Source organism: Salvia hispanica, chromosome 3, assembly GCF_023119035.1.
Source record: "Salvia hispanica cultivar TCC Black 2014 chromosome 3, UniMelb_Shisp_WGS_1.0, whole genome shotgun sequence".
In the NCBI taxonomy this organism is placed as follows: Eukaryota; Viridiplantae; Streptophyta; class Magnoliopsida; order Lamiales; family Lamiaceae; genus Salvia; species Salvia hispanica.
In genome coordinates this window covers 41,790,278-41,808,166 of record NC_062967.1, presented here as the reverse complement: position 1 = coordinate 41,808,166, position 17,889 = coordinate 41,790,278, and the positions used below count along the sequence as shown (strand labels likewise).

Sequence of the window (17,889 nt, the reverse complement as noted above, 5' to 3'; positions counted from 1 at the left end):
TTTTTTTATAGGTTTGGGGCGGGAAAAACAATAAAATAATTGACCCGTAATAAAATTTAAATTTAACAAAAATTTGAAGTAAAATATAAAAAAAAAAAAAAAACTCAGTAGCGGAATATATCCGTTGCTAATTTTTACTAATGAAATTCCTCCGCCCGCTAGTACTACCCAATATATCTGTTGCAAAACTTGATTCATTTTCGTTTCTGTTTTGATTTCAACATTTAGGGGGTTTCGTCTGTTGGAAATCCTTGCTAGGTTTAGTAGCGGTTTGTCGCTACAAGTGAATTGGCAGCGAGGTCTTTAGCGGCGGACAATATCCGCTACTAATCCCTGCTAATCTGATTTAGCAACGGAATTTAGTCATTTACCAATTTTCCGTTGCTAAATGGATTTTGTAGTGAGAGGAATTAGGTGAAATCCTGCATATATAGATGATAATCCTCAATTAATTAGTTAGTTATGAGCACAATTATACAACTATGTTGTTAGAATTGAAAACGAATACGAGGCGCAGTATGGAGTGATGTCTGTGAAGAGGGAAGAATTATGCAATGGATCAGGACAGCTAATTAAGTTAACCGACCGTTGGAGAGCGGAATAGTAATTGTAGTAAGGATCCATGGAGTTGGAAGGAGGAGGAGGAGGAGGAGGAGATGAGGAATGGATGCAGATTGAGTCATTGCTTATGGAAGCATCAATCAGCATGATGGTGGAGTTTTGGTAGTTGATGGATTTGACATAGTATTTGTGAGAGTTTAGATAAACTAAGGTGGCGTTGTTTTCGCAGGTTAGTTCGAATCTGGGATTGCCACAGTCGTTGGAATCGCTCGTGAGGCGGAAAGGGTAGCTGATGTTGCGAATAGCACCGCAGGCGGAAGGAACACAGTTTGCTTGGAGGGAGAAAATCAAGAGGGATGAAGTGAAGAGGAAGATGAAGTGATGAGTTGTGATCATGGCTGGATGTGAAGTTTGGATGTTTGATTGAGCCTTCTCCAAATCAATATGAAGGGTAGCAAGCTTGTGTTCAGTAATAAGAATTATCATAGGTCGGAAGTTCGATTCTTCAAAATAAATACTAGTAATATTTTGAATCATGCAGGCCGGCACAAATTTTAGATAATCATGGAAAGGTCAAAACATATGCATGCCATAGTTGGTTGCCTTAAAATATTTGGGTGGAATTTTTTCATCAACTTGCAATCTCCAAATGGCTTCAACAGCCAAGGGCAGATTGCATCAGCACCAAATCCAACTGATTTTGGCCTCAACTTATATCAATCAATATGTGAAGGAGATTTGATTTAGTAGGAATTTGTATTCAATTTAGATTTTAGACAGACTTTGTCAAGGATTATAGTCTTTTTTTTTTATTTTTAATGAAGTCAATGAGTCAAGGGCGATAGTGGTTTGAATTGAAATCTACAAAACAATTTATAACTCCACGTTCAAATTTCTTGTCGCGTTAATTTTCTTTTATCACCCTTCTCTCCAGTTGGATGAACACATGTAGGATTTACTATATATTCAATATCTATTTCACAAGGTATCTATACATAAGTTGTTATAGGAGCCAAGTATATATATACATATACTCTTGAGCAGTAATCTATGCAGAGGAAGAAGCATCATAATGAAGCCTAGATATAGAACTAGTGGAATGTGAAATTTCAGTTTGATCAACATTTAGTACAATATGGCTGGATTGGGACGGATACTTAGGAATATGTAGACGTTGGAGCAATACCCCTAATCCCATCATCAATATCGTAATCAACATCTTCAATAGCTTTCAACATTTCAATTTCTTTGCTTTGTATAAAACACTCATAAATCCAATTTGAAAATATTGATTCAGATCATCATTGATACCTACCAAAGTCTCTCTTTAAGTTCACCATTTCCACCAACAACATTCCGAAACTATACACATCAGCCTTGTACGACACTTCTCCAATACTCCTGCTAATTAGTTTTGGAGCAACATACCCTCTGGTTCCTCTACCAGCCGTCATGGTCACTGCCTTCTTATCTGTGGAGAAAAACTTTGCCAGCCCAAAATCAGATATTTTGGGTACAAACTTGTCATCAAGAAGTATTTTATGAGGTTTGACGTCGAGCAGCTCCCACTGCAATCTCAAACTTAGTGTCCCAATTTAAGGAACTCTTTTCTTGTGGATTGAAAAGGTACTTTTCGAGGGAACCATTTGGCATGAAATCATAGACAAGGGAATGCTTGGAGCCTTGTGCACTATATCCCACCAACGTCACTACATTGACATGGTGTATCCTTCCAATAGTAGCTATTTTATTCATGAAATCTTGCCTATTTCCTCCGGATTTCTACAATAGTTTGACTGCTACATGAAGGCCACTTCGGAGCTTCCCTTTGTAAACAGAACCATAGCCTCCTTCACCCAGTTTTCTTGGAAACCTTTAGTCATCCTTTTTAGATCCGAATACGAGTACCTTATTGGCACGAGTTTGTTATCGCCTTGTAGGTAGCTTTCTATAGCATCATATGTGGAATAACGCCTTCTTCAGAATTTGTAAATCAGAAACCACACAGCAAAAGGACCAATGATGATCCTTGGTGCACATATGATCATACTTGAGATGACACCTAACAAAAACATAAATTTCTCCAAATCTTCATATGAAAGACAGCACCGATGCAATTCATAATCAGACATAGATGTAAATCGCACCAGTGAATATGAATTTAGGTGCCACACCCGCTCCAAATGAATAGGTAACTGCAAGAACATCAGATACATGATGATAATGGACGAATATTTGAACATCAAAACAGATGACTGAATGTAAAGTTTCTTACAGTTTTCCATCAAAACAAATGACAGAACCAAAGCACCGGCAAATCCCACTGTGATCGCCACAAGGATGTTTACTGCTGCAGTAAACCAAACTGAAGTATTTTTGACAAAATTAGAACTATAGCAACCATACCCTCTCTGTCCTCATCGATGTCACAAACTGATAAACAAGACAATACTATCAACCATAAACGAAGAGCGCACCTACAATGACGAGAGAAAGCACGAGAAGCGCTGCACATAACAAATTTCAAAATCGTAACTGCAACATAAAGATATAGCCCCCTTAAAAAAACATAAATTTAGAGATTAATTACCAATGATCACGAAATCAGATCCAATTCGAACTCCATTAGGAAATAAATAGTAAGTGAAGTAGTATGGCCCTACACAAATGCAAGAGAAACAAAAAGAAACTTATTTTTATAAACAATAGTAGAAAGACAGATAGTGAGATTATAAAATAGGGATGATCTAAACAAGATATGTAAAGATTCTCACAGTACTCCGGAAAGGTAGTCAATGAGAGTACTAAAACACCGATTAGTCCGATGATAATCGTCACTGGGAGGCTTACCCCTGCAATTAAAAATACTGGAAATGCTCTGAACAAATTAGAATTATATATATGATCTTAATTATGCACTTATTAATGTCACAAAATTGATAAATAAGATCAAATTCTTAAATAGGCACCTAGAATTGCCAAAGGAATTAGGAGAAGAAGCCCTGCAGATATATAAAGTACAATATTCAGTTAGTGAGGATCATTGAATTTCAATATGCACAGAAATAGGAATTAAGTAGTTACCATTAGTTCCTAATAACCAATTTGTGAATTTCTCTGCATTCAATTTCCAGAATACAAAAAGCGTTAGCAGCATAAACAGAGAAATTAGGAGGAAATGATGAAAATCCTTACCCCAATTTGTGGTTGTTCTTTCGCTGCACCACCACCACGAACACACGTAGAGTTCAAATCCGTACAAAAGAGATTCGTGAATTTCCGAAAGCGATACGTTGCTTAAATCCCTAAATTCCCAAGACGTGAAGGCCATCAGATCAACACTGCACATGTGCGGCACCTCCGAGGCTCTCACCCTGCCGACCTTGATGTAATCAAATGTGGATTGGGAAGAATTAGAGGCGCATTGAGTGTGAATCTCAGTAAAATTGGAAGAATTGGTCGAGGGATTTGGATTCCGGCAGCTTATGAAATTGATAGGCCAGGCAACATAACCACCATATGGCGCGCTATGAGCAGAAACGGTTCGGTAAGGAGAATCGGAATCGGTGAAGAAAGTGTAATTGGGGAAAGAGCAGAGAGTGCGGTTGTCAATGGAAGCATCGACCAGTCTGATTCTGGCGATGAGATAGTTGATGTCTTTCACATAATATCGGTGAGAATTTTGGTAGAGGAAGGTGATGTTGTCTTCGCAGGATAATTCAAATTTCCGATCGCCGCAGTGGTTGGGATCGGTCTTGAGGCGGAAAGGGGAGCTGATATTGCGAATGGCGCCGCAGGCTGACGGAGCGCAGTTGGAGTTAGCATCGCCGGTTTGAGCTTGGTAGAAAATGAGAGAGAGAATCAAGAGAGATGAAAAATTGGTTGTGAACGTGATCATGATTAACCAAATCGATTGAACATCAAAACCCACAGATATATACAAACTTACTGTTCAAAGCAGAGACGCCAAGTTTGAGCAACAGAGATTTACTGATAGTAGTGACTATGAATATTTTTATTTATTAAATTTTATTTTTTTATTATGAGAATGATAATATATCCGCATTAAAAATTAAAAATTTTATTTTAGTAGTACTTCTTAATTAAATCGATGTATTTCAAATTTCAACACTATGCATTTATTTTTATAAGTATCGAATAAAGTGGTTCCGTCTTTCTTGTGTACTATCAAATATTTTCTTCGCGCTTCATATTTGATATTTTGATATTTCTAATTCACGTTGAGTATTTAAGCCTTTTTATAATTCTTTTGAAATTATATATTTGCCCATACATAATTTTGTTATTCATGAGGCCGATCTTTATAGGATTAATTCGTGGAATTGTGTCGGCGAGCTAAACATAGATGAATCATTCAATTTGGATAAGATAATGCAATAATGATAAGATTTTTCGAAGTTAATGAGTGAAGAGAAAGTCTACAAAGCCATCCATCAGAATTTACAACTACGTGTTGAAATTTTCGTCCCATTAATTTTATTTTGGCATTATGACATATATAATTATTAATCCTATAAAATATATATTTCAAATTCTCCTATAAAGTACACCTTCTGTTTCATAGGAATAGAGTCATTTTACTATTTTGGTACGTTCCATAGTAATAGAGTCATTTCTCTTTTTAATAAAAGTCAATACATTTTTCAACACCTACTTAACACTCTCTTACTTTATTCTCTCTTTATCTCTCTACCTTTTTCATTTTTCATTTTACTCCCCATTTACTTAACTCACCTAACACATTTTTTCTTAATCTCCGTGCCAAAAAGAAACGCATCCATTACTATGGAATAGAGGGAGTAGTATATTTCTAATACACAAATAAATTAATGTTTTTTTTTCAATAATTCACCAAAAAAACATTTACACTGTTGAATTAATCATTTTTAACTATAACTCACCAACAAAAAAAAGTAATTACCATATACTCACTCCGTCTCACTTTAAATAGAGCATTTCTAATTCAACACAGGATTTTGTGTAGTGTTGTTTTATAAGTAAAGTGAAGAAAATAAAGTAAAAAGGAGAAAAAAAATAAAAAGAGTGATATTTTTATATTTAGAAATGTGTCCTTTTGTGTCGGACATGCCAAAAAAATATTTGTATGAGTAGAGTATTAACTTGTACATTCATTGCCAAATTAAGATAATATCATTCTAATTTGTTACAACTTATAATTATATTTTCATATTTTTATAAATTACTAGTTGGCATGAATGAGGGTTGTTAAAATATTTGTATGAGTAGAGTATTAACTTGTACATTCATTGCCAAATTAAGATAATATCATTCTAATTTGTTACAACTTATAATTATATTTTCATATTTTATAAATTACTAGTTGGCATGAATGAGGGTTGTTAAACCTTTCACAACAATTCTCACACTAGTTATATATGAGATGAATAAAGAATTCTTCAATATAATTAACAACACTATGAAAATAAATAAATAACTAACTAATAATATGGTAGTTCACATGTTACATGTGAATATATCACACACACACAACCAGTGGAACCTGTTTCTAAGTAAAAATAAATGATAACACAAATACACAAATATTTCAAGCATTACTAATAATCTCAATAATACCGCTATCATTATTATCATGTAACAATGATATGGAAGCATTTGAATCCGTAGTCCAGTTTTCTTCCTCATTTCCTGCCGTAGACACTAGATAGTTAGGGATCTCCAGATGTTCGACATCACTTTCTAACATCTTCAACACCGTATTCATTGATGGACGATTGTTTGGGTTCATTTCTATGCACCATAATGCAACAATAGTCATCTTCCGACCAATGTTTCTATCGTCATTTTCATCAACATTTCCAATGTCAATGTCTCTGCCTTGGTTCAAGTGATCGTAAATCCAATTTGGAAAATAATTACTAGATTCATCATTGTTCCCTGTAAAGTCTTTGTTTAAGTTTACCATTTCCACTAACAACATCCCGGAACTATACACATCCGCCTTGTAAAACACTACGCCAATACTTCTATTGATAAGTTCAGGAGCAACATACCCTATGGTTCCTCTAGCCGCCGTCAATGTCACTGCTTCCTTGTTTGCGGCGCATAATTTTGCCAGACCAAAATCTGATATTTTTGGCACGAACTTATCATCAAGAAGGATATTGTGAGGTTTGATGTCAAAATGCAAGATTTAGATGTCACAGCCATGATGCAAATACTCAATCCCTCGAGCCACTTCAATGGCAATCTTAAATTTTATATCCCAATCCAATGAAGAGGCTTTTCCTCGGTGGAAGACGTACTTGTCAAGTGAACCATTTGGCGTAAAATCAAAAATGAGGGCACGTTTGGATCAAGCTGGACAATGTTTACATGATGGATCCTTCCAATAGTTGTTATTTCATTGATGAAGTCCTGTCCATTTGATGCAGATTTTCCAAGCAATTTGACTGCTACAAGATGGCCACTTCGAAGCTTTCCTTTATAAACAGAACCGAAGCCTCCTTGGCCTAGTTTATCTTTAAAATTCTTAGTCATCTTTTTTATATCCGAGTAGGAATACCTTATTGGTGCGAGTTTGTTGTCACTTTGTAGGAATGACTCTACTCCCTCAAATAAGGACATGCGCCTTCTTCGGAATTTGTAGATAAAAAACTAGAATACCAAAGGACAAATGATTATCCTTGGTGCCCATAAGATGATTTCCATGTTTACGACTGCGATAATATGGAAAAGAAAAACTTATAGACATCGTAAAGAGGCCAAAAAACTTGTGCTAAAACAGTTTCATAGTTACCTGCACTAATTAATTAATACTAATGAAATGATAATTCAAACGTACCATGTGACACGAGGTAGTAGTCTTCATTACCCCATAAATATGACTAAAAAAAGAGAGAATTAGAGCGTATGATAAGAAACGATAATTGATTTAGTCCTACTACAAGAGAAATGAATTTATAAGTTCTTACAATGATAGATGGAGATTAAGAAGAATGGCAATCCAACTCCAGCTCCGATGATTATTATGAGAAGGGGGTTTAGTGCTACAATTAAACAAACTGGATGACAAAAATTAGCAATCTTATCTTATCCATTGTGTTGGTAGTCAGACATTATAAATTAAGAGAAGCGCACCTGTAATTGCCACACAACTTGCGATAAATACTGCATATAATTAATTAAGGAGACTTAAAAAGGAACATTTGTGAAATTAAGTACACTGAAAGAGAAATGAAACTGAAAATTCTCACAGTAATATTGTATCCATCCTTCAATGAAGGAGGAAGTAATTGAGAATAGTAATAGAGCAGTAATTCTGATGATGATCGTCACAGGAAGGCTCACTCCTGCAATTATGAAAACTGAAATTTCTTTCACAAAATTAGATCTCTTCTTGATTAATTGATGAAGAACATAAAAATGCTAAATGGGCACCTAGAATGGCCAGAGGCATTAAGTAATACTCTGCATGTATGGAAGACATATAATCATTAATTAATTAGGTAAATATGAAGAGAATTGTATTTGGTTAGAATTCCATGTGTGAATACTTACGAGTATGTACCAAGAAGAGTTTCTCTGCATTTTCAAGAATAAAAAATGTTAATTACTTAACATTCTAAATAAGAGGGGTGTGTTATATTGCTAACTTTTTAAGTTGTTGAGCCAGCAGAGTTGCAACTTAAGAAAGTTAGCAATTGATCGCACCCCTTAAACAAGATATATAATGTTTCAGCTTTCTTACCCCATATTGTGGATGGTTCACTGTTATAGATGTCGAGTACAGCCCCGTACAAGAGAAATTGATGGATTTTTGAGAGCGAAACATTCTGCGGATCCATGAAACCCGGCCATGTTGACGTCGCGATTATTAGATCTAATATACACATATGTGGTATCTCCGAGGCCATGATGCTCCCAACATGTACATAACTAAATCTATGATGTGATAAATTAGAGGCACAATCTTGAGTAATATCAGTAAAGAGGGAAGAATTGTGTATCGGATTGGGGCAGCTAATCAAGTTAACTAACAATTGTCGCATTGGGTCAAAGAAGTATGGATAAACGGAGTAAAAAGAATGAGTGGTGAAGTTATAGCCATATGAGGAACGGATCGGGAAAGAGCAGATGTCATCTTTGTTTATGGAAGCATCAACCAGCCTGATGGTGGAATTTTGGCAGTCTATTGCTTTGACATAGTATTTGTAAGCATTTAGATAAACGATGGTGACGTTGTTTTTGCAGGTTAGTTCATATTTGGAATCACCGCAGTGGCTGTGGTCGCCCTTGAGGCGGAAAGGGTAGCTGATATTGCGAATAGCACCGCAGGCAGAAGGACTGCATTTCTTTGCATCAGCAGAATGGAAGAAATGGATTGAGAGAACTAAAGTGGTGAGGAAGTTGATGAGCTTCTTTGCTGTGATCATGGCTGGATATAATGTGATTCACCAACCAATAAGGCCAAACAATATTTATAAGCTGATACAGATGATGTATAATCAGCCCACTACCTAATGGCCAAATCACCCCATTATACCCTCATATGCTACAACCACTCTTCCACTACCTCATCACTAGAAATCTTATGTATGGGAATATCTAGACAATTTTCGAGACTATGTTGAATAGGGTTTCCGGTGTGGATGAAGCTACTCTCGTCGCAGTGTTTGTGGCGGGATTAAAGCAGTCGGTCCAACATGAAATCAATTTGCATAATCTAGTGGGGGTACGATAAATAATTATATCAATTTGGAGCTTTAGAATCGGTTAATTCTCTTTTCTTTAACGTGTCGTTACCTTTTTTGAAAAAAAGCTTCATTATCTTCGATCTAAAAGTTCAAAATGAAAGTTGTTTTATTTACTATAATAGGGATAATTTATTTAAATTTTGGAGAGTGCGCTATTTTTAATAATAAATTATCTTTTGCCTTATTTTAGAAAAGTTTTAATAATTAGAAAAATACGATGCATTAGAAATACAAAAGATAAAAATATGAAAACAATTTGGGTTACAAATATGCCTCTTTGTTCCCACGTAGATTCGACAGTGGTGTAACCCTTCAACGATATAGGAGACTTTTGCATTTTACTGTTTGATTAGGCCTTCACTAGCTCGGACTAATCACTTACAAGTTAAATTTGTTGAAAGAGTCAAATCACATGAAACAAATAAACTATAGTTGAGAAAAAAAGTGTCATGCGTAGAGTATAATTCTAATTTTCTTTACTTCTTAAATCGATACTGTAACAATATATTTTGTTTTTATAATAGTATCAAATAAAGTTATCTTGTGTATCAAATATTTACTTCGCCCATAATACACGTTGAATATTTAACCCTATTTATAATTTTTATTTCCATATATATTTGGGATATTGGTTCCTAAATCATGAATTTTGGCTCAATTCTCAATCCCATCCAAATAAGATATTTTTAACAAAAAATTATTTTATGTGGATACTTAACTATAAAATCTTTGTAGATTTTAGACCATTTTTAAAGTATATCAAAAATAGGATAAAAGAGGCATATACATTAATTAAATATGGTGATTGACCTGCAGTAAAATATAACAAACTAAATGTAAATTTTGTTATATTTTAAACATTTTTAAAATTAGCAGAAAATATCAAATTGGAGCAGAAGTTCATGAACTGTGAGGACACACAAAATATAGTGGCATCATTCAATTTGGATAACTTAATTCAATGATGATACTTTTTTTTCAAAGTCAATGATGACATTTTTTTCAAATTAGGTTAATGATGATAGTTTTTCCTGGAACCTGAGTCACTTTTTTTTTTCTTTCTTTATTAATTTAACTAAAATTTATGAGCATCGTCATCAAATTGCCTATAATCGAATGTTGAAAATTGATGGAAAAAGGATTGTTTGAATGTTTTAGTACCATGATCTAACATAATTGTTATGCTTTTGCATTAATGAAATAAATCTTCCCGATGCTTGTTCAACTCTCGTGAAGTTTTTGTTATGGACGCAATCAAACTTTGATTATTTTATATTTTGGATAGAATGTTTGGGCTCGAAACTTGAGAATTTTGGGCTTTAGATGATTTCTTATACTTGTCCAATATTTCTGATATGGGCCTCAAACTTTTGGGTTTTTTTGTTTGATAAACCTCATTTGTTGGGCACCTAATTTAATCATTTTACAAATATACTGTAAGGTCTAAATGAAGAGAAAAATTATGGCTTCGGTTTTTGAATGATTCATTTGCTGCATGCACTGATGGCTACAATTTTAGCAAGAAGCCTGAATTTTCACTGCATTGTTATTTTGGTTTGAATTTGTTTAATTGTTTGCAAAACTATATGCTTGATGACAGGGGCGGAGCCACGCTGGGCCCAGGGGGGCCCTTGGGCCCCCCACCCATTTTAACTTTTCGTATATATAATATATGTATGCAACTATATTCAATTGTTTATTTAGTCTAGCTGGTTACAAGACCCGCCTATTCTATGTGAGGTCCCGTGTTCAATGCTCCCTAGGCACAAAATATTATATTTATCTCTTTTATGTTTAATTTCCTTTTATATTATAATATTATATTTATTTTCTTTGATGCTGAAATTTTAATCGATACATATTCATAAAAAAAATACTTTTTATCCCATAAATATGTAAATACTATTCCATATTACTTGTATCGTTAATATTTATCTATCGATTTTGATGATTTTCTCACAACTTGTAATTTTATATAATGAATTTCACACACGTTTTTATTATCTCTACAATTTAAGAAAATAATTAATTCAGTTTCTGCTATTCATGTTTTAATTATTTTCACTATTCTTCTTGTTAACGATCCCTTTTGTTGCTTATATGGCTATGCGACGTCAACTTCTGACAACATTGACACTAAATAAACTCAACAATTATTTATCAGAAATTTGGACCCCCCGTCCATAAATTCCTGGCTCCGCCACTGCTTGATGACCAAAGAATGTAGTTTGCAAACTAAAGAATCTATTTATGGTCTTTAATAAGTGCTTCATCAATGATAGGTTAACTTTAATAAGAATCTCGGAAAAGATCACCTAATACTTTTCCTAATACATTCCCTAATCCACCCCTCACATACATGGTAATGGACCCTACCATTATATTTTATGTATGTGAGAGGTGGATTAGAGAATGTATTAGGAAAAGTATTAGGTGATCCTTTCCGAAAGAATCTACATCAAGTACATCCACGTAAATAATATAAATTTAACGGGAGCATATTTATTTTCTTGATTCTATATAACAACTATTGGTTTCAACGATGTAGATTTACTACGTAGCATTAAAGAATTTCTCTCAAAAAAAATTGAAATGAAGGATCTATTGGCATTTGTTTTGTATTAGGAAACTAAATGCATCAGGTTTATATCTTGGATGTACATGATTTATCACAAAAAACTATAGCGATACAAGTATTGGAAAATTTGAAATGAAAGATTTTAGACCATGAAATATCGACCCATGTAGCTGATCAGTTTAAATCATTGCAACAAAAAGAGATTGGCGGAAAAAGGAAATAGAATTATTTCCTTATGCATCGATAGAGGAGAAGTCGGATATTGCATTTATAGTGGGTGCACTATTTCGATCTTAAACAACACAAATCACAAATTCAAACAATCAGTTGGGTTGCTACTTTGAGATCACTATATTATTCTTCATAGTACAACCTTTAGAGGTCGACCAAGGCATATAAAAGTGGATATTGTTTCAACGATAATTAGACAACAGATTTAAGCATAGCTAATGATCTCAACAATATTGTTATCATTGTTATGATGCAACAGTGATATGGAAACATTTGAATCTGTAGCCCAGCTTTCTTCTTGATTTCCTGCCATATACAGTGGATAATCAGGAATCTGCAGTTGTTTGACATCACCTTCTAACATCTCCAATACTTTATTCATTGATGGACGATTGTCTGGACTCATTTGTATGCACCATAATGCAACTATAGTCATCTTCCGACCAATGTTTCTATCGTCGTTTTCAACAACATTTCCAATGTCAACGTCCCTACCTTGGTTCAAGTGGTCGTATATCCAGTTTGGGAAATACTTACTAGATTCATCATTTTTTCGTGGCAAGTCTTTGTTTAATCTCATCATTTCCATTAACAACATTCCAAAACTATACACATCAGCCTTGTAAGACACTGCGCCAATACTTCTATTGATAAGTTCAGGAGCAACATACCCTATGGTTCCTCTGGCTGTTGTCAACGTCACTGTCTCCTTATTTGTTGAGCATAACTTCGCCAACCCAAAATCTGATATTTTTGGGATGAACTTATCATCAAGAAGTATATTGTGAGGTTTGATGTCAAAATGCAAGATCTGGATGTCACAACCATGATGCAAATACTCAATCCCTCGAGCCACTTGAACTGCAATCTTAAATTTCATATCCCAATGCAATGAATAGGCTTTTTCTCTATTGAAGACGTACTTGTCAAGCGAACCATTTGACATGAAATCAAAAATTAGGGCACGCTTAGATCTTTCGGCACAATATCCAACAAGCTTGACAACATTTACATGATGGATCCTTCCAATTGTTGCTATTTCATTAATGAAGTCTTGCCCGTTTGCTCCGGATCTTCCGAGCAATTTGACTGCTACAAGATGGCCACTTCGCAATTTTCCTTTATAAACCGAACCGAAGCCCCCTTGGCCTAGTTTATCTTTAAAGTTCTTAGTCATCTTCTTTATGTCCGAGTAGGAATACCTAATTGGAGCGAGCTTGTTGTCACTTTGTAGGAATGACTCTACAACCTCGAAAGAGGACAAATGCCTTCTGCGGAACTTGTAGATCAGAAACCATAATACGAAAGGACAAATGATTATCCTTGGTGTCCATATGATAATTCCAGTGACGAGGGCTGAGGTATAATGGAAAAACAAGATGAATACATTTAGTAATAAGGCCAAAAAAGAAATGAATGGAAAACTTATTCAAATTATAATATTGAAATGGTAATTCAACGTACCAGGGAACACGAGGTAGTTAGCTTCATTTACCATATATATATGGATGAAAGAAAATATTAGAATCAGAGTATAAGGAGTGGTAATAGTCCAACTAAAAAGAGAAATGAAATTATAGATTCTTACAGCTGTAGATGAAACTAAAGAAGAATGGGAATCCAACTCCAATTCCGATGATTATCACGAGAAGGGGGTTTAGTGCTACGGCCAAACAAACTGGAGTTGTTTGGGAGACAAAATTAGTAATACAATCTTACCCATTGTGTCATTGTGTGGTACTAAGACATTACTCTCTCAGTCCTTTAAATTTTGTCATAGTTTGAACGGGCACGAGTTTAAAAAATGTACTCCCTCCGTTCCTTGCTAATAGAGACATTTCTTTTGGGCATAGAGTTTAAGAATAGTGTGTTAAATGGATAGTGGAAAAAGTAAAAGAGAATAAAGTAAGAAAGATGAATAGAGAATAAATAAAATAAAGAATTACTTTTTGCCAAAAATAGAAATGACTCAATTAACTTGGAACTTCTCAAAATAAAAAAAATGACTCAATTAACATGGAACGGAGGGAGTAAAAGAATGTGAATTGAAAAAGTTAGCAGAATGTGAGTCATATTTTTAAATATTAGTTATATAAAATGTGAGTGAAAATGAGTTAGAGGAACAAAAAATGGTTTTTATTTTAGTCCGTCCATATATAGGAGTTTCGGATCACTTTTTATATACTACCTCTGTCCCTGAAAATTTGATACATATTACCATTTCGGTCCGTCCCTGAAAATTTGATACACTTCACTTTTACCATTTTTTGTAGTGGACCCCATATTCCACTAACTCATTCCTACTCACATTTAATTATAAAACTAATACTTTAAAAGTAGGATCCACATCCCACCAACTTTTTCAACTCACTTTTCATTACATTTCTTAAAATCCGTGTCGGGTCAAAGTGTAGCAAATTTTGGGGGACGGAGGTAGTAAATGGTAATAGGGTCTCACATTCTACTAATTCATTTTGACTCTCATTTCATTTCAAAATTAATATATACAAGTGGGATACATTTTCACTAATTTTTTTCACTCACTTAATATTTTCTTAAAACTCGCGCCACTAAGGATTGAGACTCCAACGGACGGAGTAAAAGGTAAAATGTGATTAATAAATTTTGTTGGATGAACAGGTATGTGACATTTCATGGACGGATGAGTATATATAAATTAAGAGCGCACCTGTAATTGCCACACAAATCACGACAAATGCTGCATATATACATTAAAAAACATAATCAACAACGTTGAAATTCAAAGTCATCTCACTAAGCTCTGTTACATTGGGTTGATGGACTTATTCAAAAAAAAAAAAAATTAAAATAGTAGCGTACCAATGAACACAACATGATAAGATGATCCATGTAGCAGAGTCGTATAGTAGTAGTCTGCGAATTAAAAGAAAGGGAACATTTGAGAAATTAAGAGAGACAAAAAAATAGAAATGAAATAGAAAATTCTTACAGTCTTGCAAATCTTCCAAAAAGGAAGTAAATGAGAGAAGTACTAGAGAAGTAATTCCGATGATGATCGTCACAGGAAAGCTTACCGCTGCAATTATGGAAACTGATATATTCCTTGAACAAAATTAGATCTATTGTAATTTGTTGATGTGATAAAATTGATGTAGTAGAAAAAAATGTTAAGTGAGCACCTATAATGGCCAGAAAAATCAGTAGATAGCCTGCAGATAATCATTAATTAGGTAATAATTATGAAGAGATTTATAGTACTATGTTGTTAGAAAAACAATCCTTACGAGTTGGTCCTGAGAAGAGTTGCTCTGCATTTTGATGAAACAAAACCGTATGATTATCAGTGATGAAATTAACAAACATAGATGTAAACAAGATTAGCTTTCTTACCCAATATTGTTGATTGGTCAACGCATTTATAACAGAAGCTGGGTTCAAATCCATACAAGAGAGATTGGTGGATTTGTGAGAGTGAGACATTCTTCCGATCCATGAATCCGGGCCATATTGTCGAGATTATTAGATCTATTCCACAGCTATGTGGTACCTCTGAGGCCTTGATGCGCCCAACATTTACGTAACGAAATATGGTATGTGAAAAATTAGAGGCACAATGTTGAGTGATATCCGTAAAGAAGGAAGAGTTGTTCAATGGATTGGGGCAGCTAATGAAGCTAACTGACAATTGTCGAAAGGGATCGGGAAAAAAGTATGGAAAAGAAAGAGGGATGAAGGTATAGGGATACGAGGAACGGATGGGGAAAGAGCAGATGTCGTTGTTTATGGAAGCATCCGCCAGCCTGATGGTGGAATTTTGGTAGTTGATGGCTTTGACATAGTATTTGATAGAGTTTTTTAGATAGAGGAACGTGACATTGGTTTCGCAGGATAATTCAAATCTCCGATCGCCACAGTGGTTGGGATCGCTTGTGAGGCGGAAAGGGGAGCTGATATTGCGAATGGTGCCGCAGGCGGAAGGACTGCACTCCTTTATATTAGCACAATGAAATAAATGGAGTGAGAGAATCAAAGTGGAAAGGAAGATCAAGTTCTGAGTTGTGATCATGCTTGGATGTGAGCAAAACCAGCACCAAGGATTGAGGCTTCTCCACCTTATTATCAAGATTAGCAGGCCGCCACAAACGACTTCATTATTCAATTAATTTGACTAATAAAAAGCTGTAATCATGGTCTTGACTTTTAAGTACAAGAGTTGTATATAAAAACAGTTAGTGAAGTGATAAAGCATATCATGGAACAGTTTGATGCTGCTTTGTGGCCGTAAATCTGAGGAGGTGTGTGGCCGTGTGTATAGAGGCGAAGATCGGGAAAATGAAGTAGGAGGCTGGAGCTCCATGTCAAAGTGTTGAGAGAGCTGTGTCGTCTAACTAGATCGCGAGCCATCGTGTCTAAGGCGTGTACTTGACAAGAGTTGTGGATGTGCAGAGTTGGTGTCACGTTCATACCAGTACATTTTTACCCAGACATATACTAATACATTTGGTATAGAATGATTGTGTGCGAAAATATATAAAAAAGGTTGTCATAACTGACTCATTATTGTGAGACTTTGAGGTATTTTTATAATTTAAGTTCATATGCCAAACCTATCAACTATAAGTCTATAACAACTCTTATGTTGACTAATAACATTCTTCAAAATAACTATTAAAATTTTGAACTTATCAATCTTAAAAACCTGCCAAAACTACTCACAAATACGGCAAGCTACCTGATACAAGAATACTTGTATCAGAGGCCGTTGACGGCGTGTTGTAGATGATAAATTGAGTTTAGGAAGTAGGGTTAGGGTTGTAGGAAAATATTAGAGAGAAAACGAGGTAAAATAAAAGACAGAAAGGTAGGAAATCTGATTTCTTATTGATATGATCTCAGAAACAACTTTTTATAACTACGGACCCTAGGGTTGGTTCGACTTACGGTCCGGGAAAGAACCAACAAAGAAAACCCGGAGAGAAGCTTATAATCCGCTCGACGCAAAAGTTTAATAAAAAGAAATACATAATTCAAATAAACTAAAAGTAAACTAAAATAAACCAAAATAACAGAGTCAGCAATTCTTCTATTTTGAAACATAATCTTCATATCTTTGAGGGGGTCGACCTTTCCTTGTTGATCGTCGGAGCTCCTCCTTTAATTCGACGATTGCTTCCTCTTCGAGATCTTCCTCAGCATTCTCTTCTTCTTCTTCGAGCTCTTCTTCTTCTTCCTCACGGCTTGTCCCATGTGATATCTCTTCCGTCGTCACGTTGTCGGGGTTCTCGATGATCATCGTATCAACTCCCCCCCCCAAGAGGATCCTTGTCCTTAAGGAGGTGTGGAAACTTGCGACGCACCATATCTAGGGGCTCCCACGTCTGCTCCGCCCCATCTGCCTCCGACCACTGCACCAAAACCTGCTCAACGGGGCTGCAGCCCAAGAGCGCCACCCTTGAATCCAGAACGCATCGCGGCATCACCACGGGTCGGAGTCCCACAAATTCCGCAGGCAATTCTGCCACAGCTGCCGCTGGCGATCCTTCCACAAAACAGCGTAACAACCTGACGTGAAAAACGTCATGAATACGCGCATTTTGAGGCAGACAGAGACAGTATGCTACTGGCCCAATCCTCTCAGTGATCTCAAACGGACCATAAAAATGCCGAGCCAACTTGGCGGAAAGTGGGCGGGCGATCGAGTGTTGGCGATATTGCTGCAGTTTGAGGAGAACCTTGTCTCCCACCTCGAACTAGACGTCTCTTCTGTGATGATTTGCGTCG

At 35.4% G+C, this 17,889-nt stretch overlaps 4 protein-coding genes and 2 pseudogenes across 7 annotated transcripts; all 6 read right to left on the bottom strand.

Annotated features, from left to right (window-relative positions):
* Window positions 1–480: 480 nt before the first annotated feature.
* LOC125210211 (LEAF RUST 10 DISEASE-RESISTANCE LOCUS RECEPTOR-LIKE PROTEIN KINASE-like 1.2) lies at window positions 481–1,047 on the bottom strand. The gene has a single exon (XM_048109782.1). It carries the CDS (start codon window positions 1,045–1,047, stop codon window positions 481–483), a length of 567 nt encoding a protein of 188 aa, XP_047965739.1.
* Window positions 1,048–1,448: 401 nt separating this feature from the next.
* Window positions 1,449–2,521, bottom strand: LOC125210210 (annotated as a pseudogene).
* LOC125213825 lies at window positions 2,429–4,474 on the bottom strand. Of its 3 annotated transcripts, none has more exons than XM_048114570.1 (9): window positions 3,757–4,474; window positions 3,646–3,678; window positions 3,531–3,563; window positions 3,336–3,428; window positions 3,152–3,220; window positions 3,039–3,068; window positions 2,837–2,926; window positions 2,709–2,756; window positions 2,429–2,623 (listed from the first exon to the last, which is right to left on the bottom strand). In XM_048114570.1, exons 1-9 carry the CDS (start codon window positions 4,457–4,459, stop codon window positions 2,541–2,543), a joined length of 1,182 nt encoding a protein of 393 aa, XP_047970527.1. In that variant the 5' UTR covers window positions 4,460–4,474; the 3' UTR covers window positions 2,429–2,540. The 3 variants fall into 3 exon arrangements, 2 of the variants coding, with proteins under 2 accessions (XP_047970527.1, XP_047970528.1); XM_048114571.1 differs by having other exon boundaries at window positions 3,336–3,413; XR_007175025.1 differs by having other exon boundaries at window positions 2,530–2,623; window positions 3,043–3,068.
* Window positions 4,475–6,020: 1,546 nt separating this feature from the next.
* LOC125216999 lies at window positions 6,021–8,992 on the bottom strand (annotated as a pseudogene).
* Window positions 8,220–8,996, bottom strand: LOC125210209. Its single transcript, XM_048109781.1, has one exon. The coding sequence runs from the start codon at window positions 8,994–8,996 to the stop codon at window positions 8,220–8,222; it is 777 nt and encodes a 258-aa protein (XP_047965738.1).
* Window positions 8,997–12,223: 3,227 nt separating this feature from the next.
* LOC125216902 (rust resistance kinase Lr10-like) lies at window positions 12,224–16,156 on the bottom strand. 2 transcript variants are annotated; one of them, XM_048118688.1, is made up of 9 exons: window positions 15,499–16,156; window positions 15,393–15,416; window positions 15,288–15,317; window positions 15,098–15,199; window positions 14,968–15,021; window positions 14,816–14,845; window positions 13,715–13,804; window positions 13,591–13,611; window positions 12,224–13,482 (listed from the first exon to the last, which is right to left on the bottom strand). In XM_048118688.1, exons 1-9 carry the CDS (start codon window positions 15,599–15,601, stop codon window positions 12,332–12,334), a joined length of 1,605 nt encoding a protein of 534 aa, XP_047974645.1. In that variant the 5' UTR covers window positions 15,602–16,156; the 3' UTR covers window positions 12,224–12,331. The 2 variants fall into 2 exon arrangements, with proteins under 2 accessions (XP_047974645.1, XP_047974646.1); XM_048118689.1 differs by having other exon boundaries at window positions 15,098–15,184.
* Window positions 16,157–17,889: the final 1,733 nt, after the last annotated feature.